This window comes from Vulpes vulpes, chromosome 1 (assembly GCF_048418805.1).
Source record: "Vulpes vulpes isolate BD-2025 chromosome 1, VulVul3, whole genome shotgun sequence".
Taxonomy (NCBI): domain Eukaryota; kingdom Metazoa; phylum Chordata; class Mammalia; order Carnivora; family Canidae; genus Vulpes; species Vulpes vulpes.
This window is the reverse complement of record NC_132780.1, coordinates 178,376,350-178,403,663: the sequence shown is the minus strand read 5'-3', so window position 1 is coordinate 178,403,663 and position 27,314 is coordinate 178,376,350. Positions and strand designations below refer to the sequence as shown.

General features: G+C 35.7%; 1 protein-coding gene across 2 annotated transcripts in view; it reads left to right on the top strand.

The window, feature by feature from the left end:
* MAP3K7 (mitogen-activated protein kinase kinase kinase 7) overlaps positions 1-27,314 on the top strand; it is a 70,440-nt gene that overhangs the window by 7,486 nt on the left and 35,640 nt on the right. For both annotated transcript variants that reach the window (XM_026002884.2, XM_026002883.2), the window contains exons 2-8: positions 7,880-7,990; positions 10,371-10,436; positions 10,957-11,002; positions 12,092-12,230; positions 21,577-21,701; positions 24,231-24,359; positions 26,323-26,453. In XM_026002884.2, the coding sequence (XP_025858669.1) occupies positions 7,880-7,990; positions 10,371-10,436; positions 10,957-11,002; positions 12,092-12,230; positions 21,577-21,701; positions 24,231-24,359; positions 26,323-26,453 (747 nt within the window). The remainder of the gene's footprint in view (positions 1-7,879; positions 7,991-10,370; positions 10,437-10,956; positions 11,003-12,091; positions 12,231-21,576; positions 21,702-24,230; positions 24,360-26,322; positions 26,454-27,314) is intronic.

Here is a 27,314-nt window from a genome sequence, read left to right as displayed (position 1 = left end):
CCAGGTGATACTGATGCTTTGGATCCAGAGACCACAATTTGAGAGCCATTGAATTAATGCTTTTGCTGTGTTTTTGCATTTGGTTTCTTTTTGGAAGTCTTCCCTTGGGTTCTTATGACACTAATCTGATTTGCCTGCTACATTATTGACGGTTCCTTCCTAGTTTTTGCTGTTTTATTCTCCTCTCTCTTCAAGATGTTAAAGTTCCTCAGAACTCAGTTCTGGGGCCCAAGTATTTAGAGACTACTTTTTTGGTAATCTCATCCAGTTGATTGACTAGAAACAACTAAATGCTGTTATTTAGTTGCTAAATGTGTTATTTTACAAAAATCTGCCTACTCTCTTCTTTGTTTTCCTTCATTAAGCTGTTGCCTAATCTAGACATTATCCTTAATTCATCTCTTTTCTTTCTGCCCATCCTGCCTGCATGCAGACCATCAACAAGCTCTTTAAAAAAAAAAAAAAAAGATTTTATTTATTTATTTGAGGCAGAGAGAGAGAGAAAAGTAGGGAGGGAGGACAGAGGGAGAGAGAAAAGCAGACTCCCCACTGAGCAGGGAGCCCAATGGGGGGCTCAATCCCAAAACCCTGAAATGACCAGAGTCAGACACATAACAGACAGCCACCCAGGCACCCCTGCAAGCTCTTTTAATCTTATAATAAAACATATCCCAAATCTGCCCGTTTTTCTGCTCTACCATCAACCTTGTCCTAGCTATTCTCTCTTGCTTGAGCTGTTGAAATAGCCTCTTTGGTCTCTCTATATAGTCTAGCTTCCCTACAATCCATTTTTCATGTAAGAGCTAGAATGATTTTTTTATTTTTAATATGCTTCCCATTGCACTTAGACTGAAATCCAAAATCTTTTTCATGATGCAGAGAGCCATTCAGGATCCAGACTCTACCTGTCTCTCCAGCCTTATCTGGCATCACTCTTCCCTTTTTCCACTGTGCACCACCCACATCAAACACTCCAAATATTTCTTTAGGTCATCACTAAAATGTCACCTTTCTGGTGCAGCTTTACAGGACTTCCCTGTTTAAAATTGGCGGTGTGGTGGTGCATTTGTGTGTGTACACACAAGAGTTTGCTCCTTTACTTCTTAGCACGCTTGTTATTTACTAAAATGTGTTTACTTGTATGTCTTGCTTCGTTTGTCTCTCCACAAGAATATAAGCAGTAGGAAAAAGGATTATGGTTTATTTCGTTCACTTCTATATCTTGAGGGTCTAGAATACCACCTAGTCTGTAGACAGCGTTCAAATATTGTTGAATAGGGAATGGGGTTTTTTTCCCCCTCTTAGGGCCATCACATTACTTGTTTATTCTTCTTTGGTTGGTTCCTTGTATTATTCAAGTATCAAGTTAGTAACCTCATCAGATGGCCTTACTGTACTATCCATCCCAAAATTTCCATTAGTCTCTTTGTTCTATCATCTTCCTTTTTTGTTTTCTACATGACTTTTTTTTTTTTTTTTTTGCAATCTGGTATTTTTCTCATTCATCGTTTTGTCTGTTGTCTGCTCTCCAGCCCCAATTGAAAGCACATTCCATATAGATCAAGGCCTTTGTCTTATTTATTGCTCTATCTCTGGTATCCTAAATGGTAGCTAGATATAGTAGACCAAAAACTACTATTTTAAGGTGTAAACAAATGAAGTTCATTATTTTCTTGACATGAACCTCACCTTTACCCCTTTGAAAGGAGAAATGATTTATTTCTCCCTTGCTTACTGACTAGGTCTTACCCTTTGGTAAGATTCTAGCTGATTCTCCAAAATTTACAGATGCTTCATTAGACAGTATGATTGATTAAATCTTTGATCATTGGCAAGTGATCTGACCTCCAGCTCCTTTCCTTTCTTCTCCTCTCCTGTCCTTGAAGGTCAGGAGGATGATTTCACTGATTCTCCAAAATGTAGCCAAGCTCTACACTTAGCTCCCTGTACTTGAGTTGTCTGCCATCTCACTGCCTATGATATAGGTTCCAGCAATTTGCCCTGCAACAGCCTCCTTCCAACAGTTCAGAAGACTCTAATTTTCAGTTGCCTCACTTTTCTCTTGGCAAGAGGTTTTTGTATCATTTCCAGGTTCTTTTGGGGCCGAGAGAACCTGAGTAGGGCCTCCCTTTGTTTATCTCCCTTGCATTCTTAATCATCTGCAGCTTCCCTTGTGGGCTAAGCTGTGTGAGGCTACCCTCTCTTAGGGATCTCTTTGAGAAATGGGAAGGGTAAGTCCTTTTTGCCCTCAAATCCCTAACCTATCCTGAATCCCTGAACCTATCACTGAAGGGGATGGGGTGTTTCTTTAGGCACCTCATAGACTCACCTTTGGCTCACTTCAGCTGGTATTTAAAAAATTATTTTAACAGTGTTATTTTGTCTTGAGTTGTTTCTCTACCTCACAAGGGTCAATTCTTTATCTTTTTTCCTGTTAATGTCTCCACAGTTATGCTATTTGGAAAATGGGAGGCTTTTTTGATGTTGCAATCTGAATGACCAAATGTATATTTCGTGTATATATTTGACTTTTGTCCACAGTTTCTGACTCAGAGTTCCTAAGTGAAGAGAGATACCCTCAGTAGTTCCTAAGTGAAGAGAGATTCAAAAATATTTCTCCTCCTCCCCTTCTTTCTCCTGTATGTCGCATATGTGTGTTTTGTTATGGTAATGAGGTTACTTTTGATGCCTACCAAAGGATGGGGCTCCTGCTAGGAGAACCTACTTTGTGATGAGAAGTTTGGAACTTCAGTTCCATCCTCCTGACCTTCAAGGGCAGGAGAGGAGAAGAAAGGAGAGGAGCTAGAGGTCAGATCACTTGGCAATAACCAAAGATTTAATGAATCATACTTGTCTAATGAAGCATCTATAAAAACCCAAAAGGATAGTGTTTAGAGAACTTTCAGCTTGGTGAATAGGTAGAGGTAGGTGCAAGGAGAGTAGCTTGCCTGGAGAGGTCATCAAAGATCTGCACATTTTCTGCATACCTTACCCTCTGGTTCTCTTCCATCTGGTGGTTCCTGGGTTATATCCTTTTATAATAAACTGGTAATCTAGTAAGTAAATTGCTTGAGTTTTGTGAGCCACTCTAGCAAATTAATTGAACCCAAGGAGGGAGTCATTGGACCTCCACAGTCTGAAGCCATTGGTCAGAAGCACAAGTGACACCTGGGCTTGTGACTGGCATCTGAAGTTGTGGGAGAAGAGGCAGTCTTATAGAGATGAGATCTTAACCTGTAAGATCTGATGCTACACTATCCAAGTAGATAGTGTCAGAATTGAACTGAATTATAAGACACCAAGCTGGTATCTGAGCATTGCTTGTTGGTGTGGAGAAAGTCCCCTTCATTCATTCGAATTGGTGATCAGAATCATGAAATACACAGAAATTTCTTTTTTTTTTTTTTTAAGATTTTATTTATTTATTTGACAGCATGTGCACAAGCGGGTAGCAGGGAGAGGGAGAAGAAAGGAGAGGGGCTCCCTACTGAGCAAGGAACCCGATGTGGGGCTTGGTCCCAGGACCCAGGATCATGATCTGAGCTGAAGGCAGACGCTTAACGTACTGAGGCACCCAGACACCCCCAGAAATTTAATTCTTTAACTCTGTGCTTCTAACCTCTCCTTTGAATTCCTAGCAATTTTTTTTATCATGCATTTCACTTTCAGTGTACAACCTTAGGCATCTTATACTTTCTTTACTATCATTTTGTATCTGTTGTTTCACTATATATGTGAAATATCTTATGGCTCTAACATGAGTGGATGCTTTTTAAAGCCATGGGCTTTTACCTTACATGAATATGCTTGTTTTATAGTTCAAAGTATTCCCAAATATTGCTTTCTTAAGCAAATGGAAGAAAATTTATTGTGTCCTCACTTGTCTGCATTTTGTTCCCATGATTTTAAATTGAAAACTCAGACTCAGCCATTATCTCGGCACTAGATGGCACTTGTGCATCACAACTAGTCATACAACACCTAACAGTTTTTCTGACAAGTGAATGATCCGCAAATGTAATGTTTGGAATCCCTGCATGGACATTCCTGAGAATAGGAAAATGAAACAGGAGGAGACCTACTAAGTACCAGTTGCTTTGAGGTATTTTTAAATACATGGTTGAAGAATATTTTAAATTCATAGTCTTTATTTCATAGTTTTATCAATAGTCTGGTCTCCATCCCTACCTTCTTAGCCTAAAGTTGCCATAAAGTTGAAATTTGTCTCAGGACCTGTTTGCTATTTATCATGGTTAATTGTGAGAGAAATGATTAGTACAGCTCTCTTACACTTATGCATACCCAACTCTACACACTTTTTCTTTTGTAGGACTTGAGAAAACGTGTGGCTTTGACTCACTTAGGAACCCTGTAGATATCACTGAGAACACTGTTGAAAAACACAGAAGTGCAAAGATGTTAATCTCCCCAGCATTAATAGCTAATAGGTAGACAGAACCTATATTCAAACTCAAGTCTGTTGAGTTTTAGAGCCTGTGTGTACTCTTTCCCAAACTCTGATGTTGCCAGGGTTAGCCAATACCCATTCATGTTAAAATAGCTGGATGACTAGTGCAAATGACTGATGTTGGTTTCTTTCTCTTATGAGAGATACAGTTCAGTGCTCAAGAACAACCCAATTAAAAAATGGGTCAAAGACACGAACAGACATTTTTCCAAAGAAGACATACAGATGGCCAAACAGACACATGGAAAGATGCTCAACATTACTCATCATCAGAGAATGCAATTCAAAACTGTAATGAGATCACCTCACATCATCTGTCAGAGTGGCTAAAATCAAAAACAAGAAACAAGTATTGGGGAGTATATAGAGAAAAAGGAACCCTCATGCATTGTTGGTGGGAATGCAAACTGTTACAACCACTGTGGAAAACAGTATGGAAGTTCCTTAAGAAGTTAAAAATAGAACTACCCTATGATCCAGTATTTGTACTACTATTTACCAAAAAAATGAAAACACTAATTCCAAGGGATCCATGGGCCTCCTTACATTTATTGCAGCATTATTTACAGTAGCCAAGATATGGAAGCAGCCCAAGTGTCCATCGACTGATGAATGAATAAAGATGATGTCATGTACACACACACACACACACACACACACACACACTGAAATATTATTCAGCCATAAAAAAGAATGAAATCTTGCCATTTGCAGCAACCTAGATGGAGCTAGAGTATTATGCCAAACAAAATAAGTCAAAGACAAATACCATATGGTTTCACACATTGATATGTGAAACCTAAGAAACAAAACAAATGAACCAAGGGAAAATAAAAAGATAAACAGACTCTTAACTCTAGGGAACAAACTGATGGTTAGTAGAGGGGAGGTGGGAGATGGGATTGGTGAAGTAGATGATGGGGATTAAAGAGTGATGAGCACTGAATAATGTATAGTTTTTGAATCACTATATTATACACCTGAAAGTAATATACTGTGTAAACTATTCTGGAATTAAAATTCAAAACTTAATAAAAAAATACTTAGAGATAGGGTGGCCCAGGTGGCTTAGCGGTTTAGCGCTGCCTTCAGCCCAGGGCATGATCCCATGGTCCCGGGATCAAGTCCCACATCAGTCTCTCTGCATGGAGCCTGCTTTTCCGTCTGCCTATGTCTCTGCCTCTCGCTCTCGCTCTCTCTTTCTCTCTCTCTCTAATGAATAAATAAATAAAATCTTTTAAAAAATACTTAGAGATAATAAAATGGAGGAGAATTAAATACGTTAATGCATGATTAGCACATAGACTAGTACTTGGCACATGGTAAACATTTAATAAATGGCACATGGTTAACCATTTGGGTGATTTTGTGCATTATTTAACATGAGAAATGTCCATACTACTTTGTGTAATGTATGAAGTAGAATTTGAGCTGTGGGGCACCTGGGTATCTCAGTTGAGCATCTGCTTTGGGCTCAGGTCATGATCCCAGGGTCTTGGGATTGAGTCCTGCATTAGGCTCTCCATAGGGAGTCTGCTTCTCCCTCTGCCTATGTCTCTGCACTCCTCTGTGTCTCTCTCATGAACAAATAAATAAAATCTTAAAAAAAAAAAAAGAATTTGAACTATGGCTAGAGTGGCCATACATCCCAGTTTACAGCTACTGTCCTGGTAATTAGCACTTCCTTCTTATGCTAGAAAGCATTCTGATGAAAATAATAAGTTATCTGATCACCTTAGCCATAGCTAACTTTGTTACAAAAGAGCTTTGTGCCCAGGGATTTGTTCTTGTAAGTTTATCTGAAGTGAAAACTCCTCCTCCAAGGAAAGATAACTGTTACCTTTCGACATAGAATAGAAATATATGTGTACATATATTAGGATTCCTAACATTCTGGTGTTAAAGTCTCTGGCATCAAACTGCACTAAGTCTTTACTAATATAGCCTTGGGCAGTTTACTTCTTTAATACTAGGTGCTTTACAGTAAAATAAGAATAGCATTAGTACCTGTCTCTTGTAGTTGTGTAAATGAGGTAATGTATGTAAAGCACTACACAGAAAGTACATCATAAACGAGAGATGTACAAAGAGGTAGATATTTCACTTAAGCAAAAAGCTTTGTGACACAAAGTACTTAGATACGTTGGAAGCTGAAAAATTGGAGTAGATGGCACTTAACTAAGGTCCTTTACAATGATAAACATCTAATGATTTTGTTTTACAAGTATCAAAAGCTATTCTTTTGTTGATTTTATATCATGGCAAATTTCAAACATTGGTAAAAGTAGAAAGTATAGTGAGAGAAAGCAGTGAACCCCTAAGGTACCCATCACTTAGCTGTCAACAGTAGATGGCCAATCTTCATTTTATAACTTTCAAAAACAACTTTAATGAGATATTTTACATATCATAAAATTCACCCATTCGGACTGTTTAGTCATTTGTACAAATTTGCCAAGTTATACAACCATCACCATAAATATGTTTTCAGATATTTTCATCCCCTTGACATTGAGTTATACCCATTTACAGTTAACCCCAGTTTTCTTTTTTTTTTTTAAGATTTTATTTATTCATGAGAGACACACAGAGAGAGGCAGAGACACAGTGGGAGAGTAGGCTCCATGCAGGGAGCCAACATGGGACTTGATCCCGGTCTCCAGGATCACACCCCGGGCTGAAGGTGGTGCTAAACCACTGAGCCACCAGGGCTGCCCTTAATCCCAGTTTTTACTCTGTTCCAAGCAACCACTGATCTCCTTTCTATCTGTGGATTTCTGGATATTTCATATCAATGGAATCATACAGCATGTGATTTCTTGTGTCTAGTTAGCATAGTGTGTTTGAGGCTCATCCATATTATATATAACATGTATCAATTAGTTCATTTTTTTCTCTTGATGAATGTATTCCATTGTATAGGTAATACATTTTTTGTCTGCCTTCACGATGGCCAGTCTTATAGCATCTATATTTTTATACTTTTCCCTCCATTTCATACCACTACTGAATTATTCAAAAGCTATTTTTAATTTCATGAATATGATAGCTTAAAACATTGATAGTAAGTTCTTTTTTATATTTGTTTTCCCAAACATCATCTTTCTATCCTCTGCCATTCATCTTGCCTGTTTTAATTTGTTTTCTTGCTCCAGGAGTCTTTGTTGTTTGATGTTTTGGTTTTATCTGATAGTGAAGAGCTGTCTATTCCATAAACTTTCAGAGATAGAGATAAGTTCATCATTTCCTCACTTTAAGAACTTTACACTTGCTCAGTGGCAATCCAGATAGTGATGATTTCTAAAATCTTTCAATAAGTCTTTGAGGTAGGCTTCCGTGTTCTATGTTGGGCTAGATCTGTTTATTTCTAATTATCATGGGTGTTTGTCTCTTTGTTTTGTTTTAACTCAGGTTGTTGGAAGAGGAGCCTTTGGAGTAGTTTGCAAAGCTAAGTGGAGAGCAAAAGATGTTGCTATTAAACAAATAGAAAGTGAATCTGAGAGGAAAGCTTTTATTGTAGAGGTAAGTTGAGATGTTTCCAAGGTGTAATTCTTTACCTACGATACTCTATGGATTTAATATGAAAAAATTGTTTCCCAATTATCATTTCTGTGTACTTGAGCCTAAGCAATTTGGTTGAACCAAAGATAATGCCGTAGAAACATTTTTCATTCACACTCTTAATTCTGATTAAAAATTGGGGCAAAGACTCTTAACTACATAAATGAATTCTTCCCTGAATTAAAATACAGCCTCATCTATGTAATTCAGATCTATTTCAAGGCATAGGATTTAAATTTTAAAATAGAAAAGAAATAGTATTCTTTCCTGTTATCTAAAATTAAGAAGGAAAATTTTATGCATTCATTTTTGGCTGAATATTTTTAGAAATTCAAATGAGATCACTTTACAGGGAAATAATTTCAAATTTGATTTTTTTTCTCATTTAGCATGAAAATCTACAACTGTTGTCTTACAGATTTGATGATGGAGAATTCAATAATCATGAATTCAGTAATCAATAGTAATTATCAGATTTATTCTTTATTAATTTTATACTATTTTGTATATTAGATCGCAGTAGTTCCTTAAATTAGTGGTTTTATCACTTTTTTTTCTCATTGGCCAATGGGTAAGTATTCTTTACCTTACAGACCTAAATTTATATGTGATTAAATTTAATTATAATTTGAAAATATCCTTTATGGTATTTTTAAATGTATAAACATGGAGAATGAGAAGTGAGGTGGGATTTGATGAAGTGGATTTTTGTAATTAATTGAATGAGTTAAGAAATGCTGATAGTGGGCAGCCTGGGTGGCTCAGCGGTTTAGCGCCTGCCTTCAGTCCAGGGTGTGATCCTGGAGACCTGGGATCGAGTCCCACGTCAGGCTCCCTGCATGGAGCCTGCTTCTCCCTCTGCCTGTGTCTCTGCCTCTCTCTCTCTCTCTGTGTCTCTCATGAATAAATAAATTTTAAAAAGAAAGAAATGCTGATAGTTTGGGGTCCTCATGAAGAAAAGATGATCTCTAGTAGTATACTCCAAGAGTGGCCTCAGCCTTGCCTTATTCATGATTTTTGTTTATGGTTTAGGTAAAGGTCTAAAAGTGCATTGGCACTTTCACAAAACTAGCTAAAAGCATATGTATTAAATGCTAGGAATTAGGAGTTAGAAAGATAGCTGGGATAAAAAATTTTATCAAAGTTAATACGTACAGGTAATTCAGACTGTCAAATAGTTGTCTACATAGTCTTATTTTTAAAACTTTAATCCTGTAGATCTTTTCCCATCATATTTTCTCCTTTTCAGAAGCAACTACTTTTGAGTTCATCCCTTAGTTTTGTTTGGTTCCCCAATCCAAAGACTTTTAGGTATATCAAAGAATTAACCACTAATCTTTGGGGTGATAAAGAGGCAGTCACTAAGCTGTTCGAAGTCAGGAAGGGAGGGAATCCTTGGTCTGACTTTCAACTAATCTCTCTGTTCCTTTGTTAGCTTATTTGTACCACCAGCACTCCCAACCCTTTGGAGGTTTTATGAGATTAATCTCATTTCTGCTTACTTTTTCTCATTTTTTTTAAGATCGACTGAGTTAGTTATTGCTAGTCATTTGCTTTCTAACTTCCAAAAATGTGTGCTGTTTTCTTATTTCACATTCTCTTCATCCTTCCGAGTTCATACCTTGAAAAAAATGTCTTTATTCTTGGATTTGGGGAAGGAGCAGGAATAAATGCTTAAATAATCTATCCAAAGCTCAGTGCTAAACCTTTAGAAGATTTCTATATATTTAGAAATATTTAAGTGCATATTTTAAGTCAGATAAACTAAAGTTCAAACCCTGGTGGTAGGATATTTAGCAGCTCACTTAACCCTTTCTGAGCCTTATCTTAAAATTAGTTCACTTTTCTTTAAGGTAGAAATGACAATACCTATGTTGCAGAGTTGTGAGAATTATACAGTATCTATAAAGTGCTGACCAGGGCCTGGCACAGAGTTTGGTAGACTGATCAGCCACAGCTATGAAGGTGGTGACGGTAACATAGCTTCTTCTGCTTTGGATACTAAGCTCAGTGCCATCTTTGGGATGGTGTCCTAACATTTTTTGTTGAAGTTTATTTTTTTTATTTGTACTTATCATGGTTTGTTCAATACTCCTGTTATAGTACTTTGCACTTTGCCTTAATTGTTTACGTCTGTCTCCCAAGTAAAGCATGAGAGCTCTAGGACAGGGAATCTTTGCCATTCTGGGTAGGCATTTATGACCACAGTGCCTGCTACATAGTGAATAATAATTGTTGAATGGTTAAACTAATGTTTTGTACACCCTAAAATTGTAATGATGCTATGAAATCAATTCTCAGAAGTTAGCATCTTTTAAAAGAAACTTTTAATTTGTTACAGCTTCGACAATTATCCCGTGTGAACCATCCTAATATTGTAAAGCTATATGGAGCCTGCTTGAATCCAGTAAGTTTGTCATTTTTTCATTGTCACCTGCCTATAAGTATTGACATGGTAAATGTTTGCAGGTGTGTAGCTTATGAACCTATTTTGATCTGTTATATTATTTCCAAAAAAAAATTACACTTTGTTTCTAGTCTGTTAGCAACATAGTATGTTGGAGGCATTATCTTGGGTGGTCCTGTCCACTAACCTCATCTTATGAGGTTTATGACATTCCTTGACAGAGTCTACTCAGCACTGAAAGTTCTCAAAGGTCTTGCGATTGTTTTTACATTCACCTCCACTCTTCTTATATATTATAATATCTATTATGTTATTTATTACATACTAATTTTGTAGTGGGCCCCTACAAGACAAGGCCTTAGATCATAGGACCTTCTTTTTCCATTAGTACCATTTACATAGTGGGGACCAAAAGAATAATTTTTAATGCATTTATAAAATTACAGATTGAACTAAGTTCTCTCAAGTCATCTAAGATGCTGTAGCCCTGTGGTTAATTATACTGACATGTTTCTTTTAGGTGTGTCTTGTGATGGAATATGCTGAAGGGGGCTCTTTATATAATGGTGAGTGTAATTAGACCTGTCTTTATATAGTAGAGTAAAATCATTGAAAAGCTTTTAATATACATTGTTAGTTACTTAATGTTCTTCACAGTTTACCTTCAGAATCTCAAAAGGAGGTAATTTAAAAGAAAAATCTGTTAAACATTAGAAGCGAAAAGATAAGATGCTGCAACATTAGTATGTGAAATTTAGAAGCCTATCAATCTTTTCAATTGATGGTACTTTTCATAATGTTAAAAGCATTTAAGTAAAGCAAAATTTGCTTTTTAAATAGATTTTAAAATATCTTCATACTTTTCATGTTTTTCATTTGCCTGCTCTTATCTTTGAGCCTCCTTATTTGAGAACTCTCTAACTGTACTTTCTTCCCTCTCTTACTACTTAATTTGCTCTCTTTACAAAAAATAAAATTGCGAAAACGCACTTCACAAAACATTTTAATTATAACAATGAAAGAAACAAGGTCATTTAGTTATTTTTATAGAACAGAGATTTTTCACTCTTAAGAGACACCAGCCATATAGTAAAAATATTAATGATTGCATTTATATAAAATAAATTGTTGCATTTTATTTTTTTAATTAACGGTTTATTTAAATTTTCATTTATATTTAATGCCCATGTGTTCATCATAGTTAATGGGTATCTCTAACACTTGGTTGTCTTATTTGGTTGAACTATATCTAGTTTTTAGCTATTGTAGAAAGCATAATTATATACATCTTGATGCACATTGTTTTATTTCCTTCCGTAGTACTCTGTATCTCAGTGCTATCACATTGCCTATAATTTATATTATTGTGAAAGACTTTTAAGCTGGAAAAGTGCAGTAATTCATATTAATTTTGCTAGAGAGTGTGTATAACATTTGATAGAGGTACTATTACATTTTAGATACTTGTGTGGTAGTTCTCTATTTGAAATTATTAGATATTTCCATCTTTATATTTAGAAAAGAATTAAAAGCAGGACTGATGGGAGCATGTGTAGAAAAATACCCAGTCCTGTGTCCCAATAGTGCTCTCATTCACCTTGTGTCTTTTGTTATATGCAATAAAGTTCTTTTTAGTTTGTGCCTTTCTTTTGCAGTGCTGCATGGTGCTGAACCATTGCCATATTATACTGCTGCCCATGCAATGAGTTGGTGTTTACAGTGTTCCCAAGGAGTGGCTTATCTTCACAGCATGCAACCCAAAGCTCTAATTCACAGGGACCTGAAACCACCAAAGTAAGTTCTAATAGTGTGATGTCTGTCTCCATCTCTCTCTCTCTGTCTATCTTGCCCCAACCCCTGCCCACTTCCTAATTCAAGCTAATTGTTGCACTTGACTTTCTCTTTTCTCCTCCCTTTTGGCTAGTTTGAAAGAGTTTATTTTTAACTCACCTTTGTTATTTAGTCTTTTATCTAAGCTTGCATTTTAAAATACTGTATTTAGTAGGATTTTAATTTTAGTCATATTTTTGTTATATTTTAATAACTCTTGCCATTGATTGCCATACTTCTATAATTGGTTAGCCTGTAAATCTTATTTTGTGCCTGCTGTATCTATTGTTGCCCCTAGACAGTCCCCAAGTTTATATTATTCCCCACTATATTCCTAATAACTAGTACAATGTCCATATATAGTAGACATTCTACAATATTTTACAGAGTGGTTATTATTTGCCATTTTAGAGGAAGGAAAATGGACATGTCTGGCATCTGGGTAGGACCTGAAAATATTCTGGATTTCTCCTTATTAAGGATCATAGGACTTTAAAACTCCCCTAAATAAGTACATTAACAGGCTAATACTTTGGGGGTTTTTTGTTTGCATAGGTACTTAAATAAAGAAAACATACATGTGGTATTTTCCCCTTTCCTCTCTATTTTTTTTTTCTTTATCCACTTGTGATAGTAAAAAAAGTCCACATGCCATTCTCTCACTCACCACCACCGCCACTAACATCAGTCCTCATATAAGAGGTTTCCCCTAGGAAATCAGTCTCAAGTATTCCATTCTCTTGATACAGGTTTAAAGCATTAAAGTGTCCTGTCTGGGTACAACTTGTCACTCTTATGTCTAATCTAATATGTTCTACATAGCTCTCAGCTCTTGCAATGGCTGTTCTCACTAGTGTACATTATTCCTACTCTCAGACTTAAACTGATTTCTAAAAAAAAAAAAAAAAACTGATTTCTGTTTCCCTAGGTCCCTGGTCAAATAATGTTTAAGACTCAGATTCATGATTCTTTTATTTTTTTACTTGACTCCTTGAGGCTATTGCCGTAGCTACCTATCTTGGCCAATGAAGAAGAAATCATTTCATCTTTTTTTCCTGTTTACGAAGATTGAATCATCTTTTGCTCCTCTTAATTAATATACAGCTGAATTATCCAAACAAATTCATGAGAATCATAGCTCTTATCCAGCCACAAATTGACTAATGATTCAGAGGATGCAGGCAAGCATCAGGCATCTTTTTCTTGGAAGAGCCAGAAACCATCAGATGGAACTCCCAAAAGTATCTTGTTTCTTTTGCATTAGGTCATATTTTGGTTTTGGAATAACTGACTATTGCTAAACAATATGCATGAAAATACTTCACAAAAGGAAGTCATTTCAGTTTTCCAACATCTTTCCTATTCCATAATTATATACAACTGAAATGACTACCTTCATTCTCCATCTACCCATATGCCATAAGTCCATAAATGTTAGATTTATTTAACCAACCTACTTAGATATGTCCTACTTAAATCATTTGTAGATACAGACTCTTCCTTTTGCTAATAGATACCATCAGTATAGTTGTAGGAAGTCTAGCCTAGGTCATTCATTCCTCTTAGGCATCCTTATGGTTGTACTCGTTCTATAGTATTGCAGATTGTTTTTAGGACACCCAGTATACACTTTGGGCTTTAGAGTTAGAATTGATTTCTCAGAATGTAGTGGAAAAAAGAAAAGTCTTTGGAATGACTATGCTTTCATATATAAATTGTATACACAAGCACACATACTATATTACTGTCAGTGGAAAACCTGTGGATTCAGAATTAAGGAAGAGTGTTCCAGAGAATGGTGTATAAAGAAGGCACGTGATGATTTGACTAGGTATTTTATATAATTTCAACTTGTGTTTGTGCCCCTATTTTATTCATCTTTTGCAGGTTTGTTTGCATGTACTTCAAAAATAAAAATGTGGTTTTGGTCCCAGCTGTGTGAATATAGCCTACAAAGATAATTTAGTTCATATTTCAGTGAGTCTTGAATGTCATGTTCATGGCTGGTGACCTATTAAAATCTTATGAGTGAAGGAGTACTAATTATAATAACATTAATATAAAAGTCATTCAGAAAAAATTAACTTGAATCTACTAGGTAATAAAACGAGGAAAACCAGTTTTACAGTTCTTTTCTGGGTAAAGAATAGTTAGAGCTGGAACAAGAACAATAAAACAGGCAATTTTTTGTTGAAGTGCATATAAAAGTAAATTGCATTTAGCATTCTTTCCACTTCAGTTTTCATAGAAGTTTTTTTTTTTTTTTTAATTTTTATTTATTTATGATAGTCACAGAGAGAGAGAGAGAGAGGCAGAGACATAGGCAGAGGGAGAAGCAGGCTTCATGCACCGGGAGCCTGATGTGGGATTCGATCCCGGGTCTCCAGGATCGTGCCCCGGGCCAAAGGCAAGCGCCAAACCACTGCGCCACCCAGGGATCCCCTCATAGAAGTATTTTTGACATGAGATCTGTATAGTTGTTTATCTGGTTTATTTATCCTAGTCATGTTGGACTAAAAAGAAACTGATTTCTGAATAATCTTTCTAGTTAAAATTTTAATATAAAATTATATACAAAGAATTTATAAAAACTGTAATTTCTATGAACACCCCTCCCCCAAATACTGCTGTTGAATATTACTACAGTGTGATAGTACAAATTATCCTTATTTCTGTTTGTCATCCAAAGGAAAACCTAAGTAAGGGTATATACTACTTGGTGATTGAACTTGGGTGGTATATAGCACCTAGGAAAATCAGAATCTTAAGTTCAGAAAATTTCCTGGAAACCTTCCATTAAGTTACTTTATTATTTAAAGATTTTATTTATTTATTCCTGAGAGAGAGAGACAAAGACATAGGCAGAGGGTGAAGCAGGCTCCCTGCAAGGAGCCTGACGAGGGCTCAATCATAGGACCCTGGGATCACCACCTGAGCCCAAGGCAGATGCTCAACCACTGCGCCACCTAGGCCTTCATTAAGTTATTTTAACTGTAATAAAGTTATGCTCCTCCCACACACACACACACACACACACACACACACTTCGAACATAAGAAACAGTTTTGAGATTCAACATTTTATTAAGTTATTAAGTTATTTTAACTGTAATAAAGTTATTTTTATTAAGTTATTTTAACTGTAATAAAGTTATGCTCCTCCCACACACACACACTTCGAACATAAGAAACAGTTTTGAGATTCAACATTTTTAGAAGTATCTTAAAAATAAAGACATTCGGGGAGCCCCGGTGGCGCAGTGGTTTAGCGCCGCCTTCAGGCCAGTGCGTGATTCTGGAGACCCGGGATAGAGTCCCACATCGGGCTCCCTGCGTAGAGCCTGCTTCTCCCTCTCCCTGTATCTCTCTCTCTGAATAAATAAATAAAATCTTTTTTAAAAAAAATAAGGACATTTAAAATCAGGACCATTTTTTCCTTTTCCTGTATATGTTTATTTTACCTTTTTAATTAAATTATATCTTGTTGGGACACCAGAATGGCTCAGTCAAGTTGAGTGGCTGCCTTTGCCTCCAGGCATGATCCCGGAATGCCTCCAGGATCAAGCCCTGCATCATTGGGCTCCCTGCTCAGGAATCTGCTTCTCCCTCTTCTCCTCACCCCACTTGTGTGCACGTACACACTCCCTCTCTCTCACTCTCTCTCTCTCTCTCTCAGATAAATAAAATCTTTAAAATAGATGAATAAATAAATATGTAGTTATTTTCAAATAATATATGTTCATGATTAAAAACAAATTCAAATAGAAGAATATAAAGCGAGTCTTTCCTGCCTCCTGTTTCTACTCCCCAAAGGTAACCACTATTTTGTTTTTTTAATCATGAATGATTTATACTTTATATAATGTTGCTTTTTTCACTTAAATGGACATCTTTTCATATCACTATATTCAGATATTTACCGTTCTATTTTTAATAAATAATATTCCCTGTTACTCCTGGTAAATACTCGAAACTATTCTTGATCTTATAAATAATCTTAGACTTGGAAGACTTGATTTTTATGGCTGTTTTTAGAAAATATACTGCTACTGAATTATTGATGTTTTGAGATTCTGCAAAGTTTTTAATGCCCTAAGTTGGTGCTTCTCAAATTCCCCTCCCCGCCCCTGAACAAAGTTATGATAAAATACAACCTCAGTAGTTTTAAGAGTAGGGAGAGAGAGCCCAAATAATCATCCTTTTTGAATTTTGCATGAAAATTTTGCATTCAACTTCATATATAATGTAATTTGTTTTAAAATCAATGTTCAGATGTTAAAAATACTTAAGGCTGAGTAAAAACGATGGTCTAAGGAGAAGTGCTAGTTTTAACCTGGGGCTCTGTAGGCTCCCTGCCACTTACCTTGGCACACACTGACTGGTATAGTGACAAGGTTTCATACCCTAGTTTACAAAGCATATAAAGTTAAGCCACAATATCTATGTATTTAAATCCTAACAACCTGTGATAGAGATTATATGGAAATGTGGCTTGATTCTTAATGCTCACATAATAAGAATTTTGACAGTCCAGCAATATGGCAAACCAGATCAACTGAAAAACCGTCCTACAACAAACACCCAGAGATACTGCATATTACAACAAACATCCTTTTACATACAAGAAAAATAAGGGATCTTACAAGAAAATAAGGGAAATCATCAGGGCAAAAAATGGAAAGAATAGAATCCTAAAAGAATATAATCCAAGCATAAAGCTAAGGGACTGACTGTATGTGAGCTTCTGTCAGTATCAAAAATATAAAGCCCCAGTTTTAATGGCTCTTGTGTAATTGGAGATAAGTCTTTTGTTCTGTACCAGGAAAAATAGCAGAACTGAGATCTCTCCATAAATTTAGTATTCCCAGAGGGAACAACTTAAAAGTGGGCTAGAAAAAAATACCAGTTTTCTTACTTAAGCAAACTTTTATTTCTTAACAGAGATCTCCCCTCTTGTTGTGAGTTTGGATTTGCCCTACTTGCACACTTAAGAAAATCCCAACAAGACAATAAAAGTGTTTTGGGATTGGTAGTGTCCCAGGGCATCTGATAGTAATGAAACTCCCATTTAAAAGTCCTGTGCTTTCAGTCCAGGCCTTTAATTATTCCAGATTAAAATTAATCAAATATGAAGCCACAGTAAAAATTACCACACCCATAAGGGTCCAAGTTACCATGAGTAAAAGTCAGCAGAAATAACACAAAGCAGAATTAAGCTCTCAAATATTTAGACTCCAAACATTTGGAATATGATGTAAATATGCTTATATTATTTACCCAAAAAAGAATTAAAATATGCAAGGAATAAATTACTCAAAATGACCAAAAGGACTAAATACAACATTTAGGAATAATTAAAAATTTTAAATAGGGGATCTGAAATACATGACAAGAGAATTGGCAAGCTATAAGATATATCTGCAGTTACCCAGAATGCAACACAACCAAATAAGTAAAGGAGAAAAATGATAGATTAAGGAGCAGGGAAAGGAAAGACAGGACTAACAATACAGAACTACAGTAGAAAATAAGATGGAGAGAGTATAATTCAGGAGGGACTGACCAGGAATTTTCTGAACAAAGATGATTTCTAAACAGGGATAAATGAAATCTACCCTATAACACATGTTAGTGAGGCTACAGAACAACAGAAACAAAAGGGAGATTTTTAAATCAGCTAATCAGGAAAGAGATTACCTACAAAGGATTGACAGATGGAAGGGTATTTTCCATCACCATTAGTGGAAGCTGGAAAACTGGAATTATAACTTCACAGAGCTAAGAAAAAAAAAGTGTACCTGCCCTAAATTATTTTTTAAGGAGAAGGGTGCAAATTCAAGATGTTTTGAAACAAAACCTGAGAGAATTTACTATAAATGGACCTTAATTGAAGGTATTTGGGGAGAAAGAAAATGATTGCATAGGACAAATATAAGATTCAAGAAGGAATGGTGAAACACATTAAGATAAAAGTTGACTGTATAAAACAAAAATACATTTATGCATGTAAGAGAAGGTGGTTAAAGGGGATTTAAAATAAATAATTATTTCTACTAGTTTACAGAATAACCCTGAAGACTGTAAGCCTTTTAGGTAATGATATAGAAAGTGAGTTACATATTTATTTTTAAATGTTTAACTCTTTTAATAAGCTAATAAAAATTGTCTTTTACTTTTATAGTTCTTTTAATACTTTCTTAAGTTGATTCCAGTTTCTATAGTAGTAATAAGTTACATTGGGATATTAAAAAACCTACGACTCTGAGTATCAGTTTCTTTAAAGGAATCATAATAGCTAAGAATATTAGTTGTTTTAACACCAGCTGCTGTAGCTAATACTGGGCTTATCACAGTAGAAATTTATTGCTTGTGCATGTGAAATCCAAAACAGTTGTTCCTGTTTGGCAGATGATCTTCCGTATTGTCATTCAAGGACCCAGTTAAGCTTCCTCCATCTTGTACTTCTGCCATCCTCCAGGGCTTTGGCAACTTAATCATTTAGCCAGCAGATAAAGAGAATGGAGATCACATGAGAGGTTTTTTGAGCCAGGTCTAGAAGTGACCCTCCCTTTAATCACATATCAGTGGCCACAATTCAATCTTAGAACTGTAACTTCCTAGAGGGGTTAGGAAATGTCTTGTATGCCCCCAGAGGAAGAAGGAGATGGCTTTTATGAGCAGCTGGCCAGTCCCAGTTACCCAGAGTATTTACTCCTCTAACCACAGGTTAGAACCACTTAACTGTTGCCAGTTAAACATCCCAAAGGCTCTTCCAGTCACCATCCAATTCACTGTCCAGGATAAGCATTTCAAGATGACATGTGGTCCTCCAGCTGGTCTAAATGTAGCATCCCATAGTTTGGAAACAAATGAATTAAAAGGACAAGTTATCTGTCACCTTGCCCTCTCCAACTCACACAATACATAATAACAGAAAGACAGGATAATCAGTAAAAGTTTCCACTGGGAAAAGGAAAGCGTGGAAGTGTACCACAGTTACTCGTCTATAGGGATGAAGTCTTGGCATTGTCTAGTCCCTCTGCCCAGGATTTGTGAAAGGGGTCTTGATCAAACCTTGCTTCAGCCCTTGGAAAGGAACTCCCTTATCCATTGGTCATGACTCCAAGCTTCACCTTTTAGTAAATTCCTTCTTAATGCATTCTTCATACCATGTCAGATGTGGGTATTGGCATATACTCTCCTCAGAGTTTGTACGGTTTTCACAACCCGCACCTTGCTTATGTAGATCTGGGGTCCTGAGGATTGTTGTAAGACTCAAAACAATCAAAAACTTTTAATTAGGAATTTGTGGTTCCTTTGGCAGTTTAATTTCCTCAAAAGTAGGCTTGTGATCTCCTTGGTTCCTGTCCATTTCATGTACCTGTAACTATTACTATAATTCCTTTTAGACAGAATCTTGAACCTGGTTTATTTGATTTCTGGCCACACTGCTTTTTCTCAACTGAGTAGAGGCACCTTGAAGCCGTCAAGTTTTAGTGGGAAGTACTTTCTCTTAATTTATTCTTTGCTGCAGTACTGAGTCTTAATGGGCCTTTGTCAGTCTTCTTTCCTGCTATTTGGAGTCTAGAAGCAGCCAACTTTTCCAGTCCTTTAAGGCCACAAATTATCATAGGAGACAAATTTTACCAAATGTTTTACCATGTCACTAATGAATCTCTGTCTTTTCCAGTTTCAGCTTTTTTTGCTGCTTAGTGCTAGGCTAATATCAAATATATTAGATTTTTGTGATAGCTACATCCATTTCTATACCATTTCTTATATTTTTTTTATATTGGTTAGAGTGGCACTGTTATAATAAGCTCTGAAATATCATGGCTTTACAAAGTACAAGTTTTTTGTTGTTGTTGTTTTTACTCATATGATGTCCAAAAGGAATGTTTTTGATTAGTGAGCAGTTTTCACATTGGTGGCTCAAGATCCCAGGCTCCTTCTGTCTTGTAGTTCAAAATCCTCTGCATTCAGTGGCATATGAGGAAAGGAAAAGGAATATATGTATGTGAGAGATTTTTATGGCCAGGCTTGAAAGCAAAGTACATTTCCATCTACAACCCATTGACTAGAATGGTCATATAGCCACACCTAACTACTCAAGTCTGGAAAATGTAACCTCTGGGCAGCCCGGGTGGCTCAGCGGTTTAGCGCCTCCTTCGACCCAGGGCCTGATCCTGGAGACCGGGGATCGAGTCCCACGTCAGGCTCCCAGCATGGAGCCTGCTTCTCCCTCTGCCTGTCTCTGCCTCTCTCTCTCTCTCTGTCTCTTATGAATAAATAAGTAAAATCTTTAAAAAGAAAAAATCTTTTATGTCCAGGAGGGAAAGGAAATGGGGTCAGTGAGCAGATAATGGGGTCAGGCAACATTAGGTTAATCTAACGACTCATTTCTGTTCACCATAAGGTTAATAAAAACAAAATAGTTTATAAACATTTGGACAATGATCCATAATAAGAGATACTTCACAGTCTATCATGTTTACATACTAATGTGTATAAGACTAAAACAACATACATCAAACAGTATTTCATTTTACTAGTGATGTACTTTGATATTTTCTATTCTATTTTTTTAAATGCTTTTATAGTCTACTGAATCAATTTTGTGACCTAGGTTTCCAGATCTCTGATATAGATTTTTATGATTTAGGGGATCCCTCCTGGGTGGCTCAGCAGTTGAGCATCTGCCTTCAGCCCAGGGTAGCCCAGGGTGTGATCCTGGAGTCCTGGGATTGAGACCCAAATCAGGCTCCCTGCATGGAGCCTGCTTCTCCCTCTGCCTGTGTCTCTGCTTCTCTCTCTCTCTCTCTCATTAATAAATAAAATCTTAAAAAAATATAGATTTTTAAGATTTAGATTTTATGAGTAGGTTTCTGCCTGTAGCTTAAAAAACACTGCGATAGGTAGATTAAGTTTAGGGGGCAAGTGATTTACAAAGGTATTGATATCCACCTACTTCCCTTTCAGGACATATAATGTTTACCTGATAGGACTTTTTTTAGACCCTATGTTTTATTTTGTCCCAGAGAGATGTATAATCAGGAAAGATTATGGAGATAGAGATGGAGACATCAAACTGTTGGTCTAGCAGTCTTGGTCCCAAGAGAACTAGGTTAAGGTCATTTAATTTTTACAAATATTCGTCTGAACCATTAAGCTCTTAGAGTGACCAGGAAACTGGTTGGAAGTTGTATGATGACATTGTGCTTAACCATTTCTATTACCACAAATGTCTCTTCTTTTATTGTAGGAATCAAGTATTGGTCTTACAACCTTTATTTTTGATTTTTTGTAAACAGCTTACTGCTGGTTGCAGGGGGGACAGTTTTAAAAATCTGTGACTTTGGTACAGCTTGTGACATTCAGACACACATGACCAATAACAAGGGGAGTGCTGCTTGGATGGCACCTGAAGTTTTTGAAGGTAAATGACAAAATCATATTGCGATTGATAATCTGCCTTCTTACTCCATGTACATCCGGTGTGTGTTTATGGCTTTATGCTGTTTCCACAGTTTTATTTCTGCATAGTACATATTATAAAGCATATACAGTTGACCCTTGAACAATGCAAAAGTTAGTGGCACTGACCATCCCACACAGTTGGAAATACACATGTAACTTTTGGCTCCTCCAAATTTAACTACTAAGTGACCAGAAGCATTAGTCATAACATAAACAGTTGTTTATCACCTACTTTATATATGTATTATATACTGTATTCTTAAAATAAATTTGAGAAAAGAAAATAGTAAGGGAAATACATGTATAGTATTGTACCGTATTTACCCAAAAAAAAAAAAAAAAAAGAAAAGATACGCATTTAAGTGGACCTCTGTAATTCAAACCAGTATTCACTGGTCAACTGTAGTAAAGTCTAAGGAGATAGTAAACAAATATAGCCCTAGATCTTAATAGCAATTTGTATTGTCTAGCAGTGTTCTATGCAAGTTCAAGTATATATACAGTCAATCCTCATTTTCATATTCCACCAATTGCAGTTATAAAAACCTGACTATTTTTAACCCTAAAACCAGTATTCTTGGTGCTTTCATGGTTATTTGCAGCCATATACAGCAGGGAAAAATTTTGAGTCATCAACACATGTTCCTAACTGAGGAATAAGACAACACACTGCCTTCTTATTTTGCTCTCTACTTAGTGCTTTTTTTTTCTATTTTTTTATGTGCTTTTTGTTGGTGATTTCACTGTTTAAGATGGCCTCCAGAAGCAGCATTGAAGTGCTTTCTAGTGTTCCTATTTATAACAAGGCTGTGACATGTCTTAGAAAATACATGTGCTGGCTAATCTTTATTCAGGCATGATTTATAGTGCTGTTCCATGAGTTCAATGTTAATGAATCTCCAATACATATTAAATAAAGTATCTTAAACAGAAACACATAATAAAACAAGGTTATATATTGATCAGTTGACACTAAGGTTCATAGGAACCTAACCCTGACTGCACCTACGAGCAGATGATTCAGCAGTCACTAGTCCAGTCGTCACAGAAACTGTATAGAACATAAAGACCAAGAATAACAAGAATCAATTGTGCTTTGTATTAGTTTCCTAGCAATTAAAAATTGACAGCCTAAGTTTAAATGAGCATGCCTTAGAAGGAATGCAGGTAATTTGGTTTAAATGTAATACTAAGAAAGGCAAGTAACTGATAAACTTCTGTTTAATTTCTTTTACATCTCTGTACCTCAAGTTATAAAAGAGAGATCTGCAAGTTTCATAACAGGTTTCTGTATGAAAATATTAAGTTATATTTTAAATGAGAAAAGTTGATTAAAGATGTGGGATTTGTATGTTAGGAAGTATGACCGTCCAGAAGATTCAGATATGTTTAGTATCAGATTCTGGTTATGGCCTATTTATTTTATTTTTGGCAAATTTAAAGTATTTTGTTTCTTTGTTTCTAGCCACCTGAGAGAGAAATTTACCATGCAGTTGGTCACTTGAGTAGAGCTATTTTGCTTTTTAAAATTCAATTAAAAAGTGAATGAACTAGCAAATGTTAAATTATACAATTAACTAAATAATGTCTCTTTTTTAAGTTCATGTGTAGAATACACTGGCTTAAAACTATTCATTTAAAATGTTTTCCTGTGAGTTAACATAGTTTTACTATAGTGTGAAAAGCAAAAAGATTTATTTATACAAAGAGGCGAGAAGTTATTTTTAGTATTTAGAGTAGCAAAGTTCATACTATGAGGCTATATAGATTTCGTTTCTGAAAGATGTCAGCACCTAAAACCAAAATTAGATTGTAATATCATTTTAATGCTTACAGTAGACTGCTTAGTGCATGTGAAGTACACATGCTACGTACATATGTAATTATCACTGTAATCATTGTTCATTCTTACAGTGGGTTTTTTGGGGTTTTTTGGCTGTTTATTGGGCTGATTCACCCAATTTAGTGATCCTATAAATTTTGCAGCATAATCTGTTTACTATAAATTTGTTATCTGATTTTCACTGCTTACAACTGTTAAGTTTACAAATTAAGAATTTTATCTTGCCAGATATTTAGAAGAAAGTCATAACATTAAATTAGAAATTTCTTCTGCCTTGATAGAGTAGTTCCATCAAGAGAATGAATGGGGAAAGAAAATTTAAGATTTAAAAGTTGCAGAAAGGAAAGTACAAATGCTTTATACTCTACCTTAGAGAAAGTATAAGTCTGAGTAAATAAAAAATAAATCCTGTGCCTCTCAGTGAAAAGGTAGAAAGTGTCCAGCTTTCTAAAGTGTTTTTTTAGTGCATTATTAATACTTAATTCATAAGTAAATGTTTTGTTGCAGAGACATAAGGTACTTAGGAAAGAGTAATTTCCCAGCTCTGTGTGTTGTGTCCTCCTGTTTTTGTACACAGTGCTGTTAAAAATTTATGAAAGCAGTTGTAGAAAAAGAATCTTGAAATTATACCACCTTTTTCTCTAGGTAGCAATTACAGTGAAAAATGTGATGTCTTCAGCTGGGGTATTATCCTTTGGGAAGTGATAACACGTCGGAAACCCTTTGATGAGATTGGTGGCCCAGCTTTCCGTATCATGTGGGCTGTTCATAACGGTTAGTAAAATGAAGTTTTTCTTTAATATATTTTGTATATTTTCTGTCTGGAAAATTGCGTCTACCTTAAAGAAGACCATTTATCCCAAATATTAAAATATCCAGTTCTTTGTTACCAGAATACTTTGCTGTCATCAGTCTCCTACTCTCCCCCCAAAATCAAGGAGGGCAGAGGTGAGAGTGGTCCCATCCTTTGCCCAAGGCTGAGGAGGTCTGCTGATTCTGCTGATTAGGGAAAAGCCATCAGTAGACAGCCAGAGCCAAGTACCTAGGTTGGCTTTCTCCAGGGGATAGAGAAACATCAGATTGGACTCTGTGGAGAAAATAAAATTTTTAAATTAAATTAATAAAATCTTAGGTTCAGATAATTAAGGAGATATAACCTTTTCTTTTGAGGGAGTAAAAGATAATAAGAGTTGTTACTTCAGCTATTCATAAAGGCAGAACATAGCGCTTCACATATGCTTTCTTTTTAAAATCTTTTCATTCACCCTTATAAGGGGAGTACTATTATTGCTTCATTTTACAATTTTACAGAGACCGAGACCTAGAGAGGGAAAGGAAGTTGCCCAAGGTCACCAGATTAGTAAGTGGTATTGCTGGGATTCACATCCATATCTTTCTGACTCCCAATGCCCATATTTTTAAGTTATATTGATTTATGAATTCAGTATCCTTATATCCCTCCTGCTCCTTTTAGAGATGTAGTTGTGATGTTTCTAACCACTCAGGATGTTAGAATACATGTTCTTCATTAATCAAGTTACTTCACATTTGATTTGGGAAAATAAACTCTTCATGAAGGGAAGTTGCTTAACCTTCCTAATTTTTATTTCACTATTATTTAATTTCTATCAATTGGTTATAATCATTGTGATTATGGCATTTTAATTTTTTTGGCATTTTAATACACTGTTCCACAGATCATAAAATACTTACCTAACTAGATCATTCATAGACTTGTCAAACAGTATCATTATCTGAGTAATCCTAAGTGTTTTTATTGGTTTCCTGTACTACTTTTCATTTTACTACCTTTAATGTCATTGTAGAGAATGCTAGAGTAATGACTAAGACAATTTGTTGTGTTTTTCTGTCAATTGTCAGTAAATTATCAACTCGGTAAAGTAAGGAATAAAAGAGCTAACTTGTTGGTAAAATTACAAAGACTTCATAATATTAAAGGCTTTTTTTAAGTTAGGAACCTCACTATAGTATTTACACAAAAGTTGACAGTTTTCTGGCTGTGAAATGATGGATTCACAGCAGCCAAAAAGGTCTGCCACTGACAAAAGAGTTATTTAGAGGTCACTGAGTATAACACCATAGTTGATGGCTTTCCTGATATGAAAGAGGATTTTTCAAACACATTTGAAAGTTTTACAGTGAATCTGAAAATATAGTTCAGGTAAGATTACTTAAAACCACCATTTAATTTTTTTTAATGAAGTACCCACTAAGCCATTATTATTTGTTACAGGAAAAAGTTTAGAATAAATGAGATAGGGGGCAGCCCTGGTGGCTCAGTGGTTTAGCGCCACCTTCCATCCAGGGCCTGATCCTGGAGACCCAGGATCAAGTCCCACGTCAGGCTCCCTGCATGGAGCCTGCTTCTCCCTCTGCCTGTGTCTCTGCCTCTCTCTCTCTCTCTCTCTCTCTCTCTCTGTCTCCCTCTGTCTCTCATGAATAAATAAATGAAATCTTTAAAAATAAATAAATAAATAAGATATTTCTATCTTACTCTTACTATAATGCACATGAAAATTTTATTTTAACTTTGCAAAAGGTGTAGCTTCCCCTTTATGAAAATACAATGTTAACAGAACAAAAAGTACTTCACTATTCCAAAATCTTAAATTACAAGATCTATAAGATAAGTACTGTGTTGGAAATACATATAAAAATTTTATACCATTCTTTTGGATAAATACATTCTTCCCCCTCCTCTAATTTTCAATTCTAGGTACTCGACCACCACTGATCAAAAATTTACCTAAGCCTATTGAGAGCCTGATGACTCGTTGTTGGTCTAAAGATCCTTCTCAGCGCCCTTCAATGGAGGAAATTGTGAAAATAATGACTCATTTGATGCGGGTATAATCCTTCTTTTGAGGGACTTTGGATTTAGGGGAATTTGATAGATACTGAGTTTGGATGGGGTTTAATGTGAAGAGACATTATTGCTATTTTCTGCTTTATACTTTTCTATTTTGTCCAGTTTCGAATGGGCATTTATTACTCATATTCAGAGGAGGAAACATTATTTTGGGGAAAAAAATCAAGTTCTTTATAATGGAAAGATAACTAGACTTGGTTTCTGAACTTGCTTTTTCCTCTTGCTTAACTTAGTAGACAAATGCGTTTGTTTGAGGGCCTGTTGCCTCTCTGTATTCTAAGAAGCTGAATTAGATGTCTTGATAGGACTTAGGTATTTTCTGACTCTAATACTTGCCACCTAAATTTTAAATTTTCTTGAGTACAGATCTTCATCAAGGAGTCATTTATGCAGGGCAGTAGAATGGTTGTATACCCAGGCACATTTGTTTAAATGATTTTTACCTTCTGGTGTTTCATTGCACAGTTTTAGCTTTTCATTTGCCATTAAAATGTTAAACTTCTAGGATTTATAGATAGGATTTTTTAATTTAGAAGAACCCTTTCAAATGATTATCAAAATTTCTTAGTCTATAAACAAACACTTTGAGAATTACTTGAATAATTTTAGGCCTTTAGTTTTGGGTGCACTAATAAAATCTATCAAGTGGTACTTTGACTTGAAAAGTTCACATACTTATGAAAGTGCCTGAATTTCAGAACAGTTTGCTCAGTAGAAGAACCCTTCAATCTCCTTACATATAGATTTCCTATATGGCTAGAGATTTGTTTATTCTATTGAAAATGATTTAGGCAAACCAAGCTTGAAGTAATCTGATTAAAACTTACCATCATATGTGA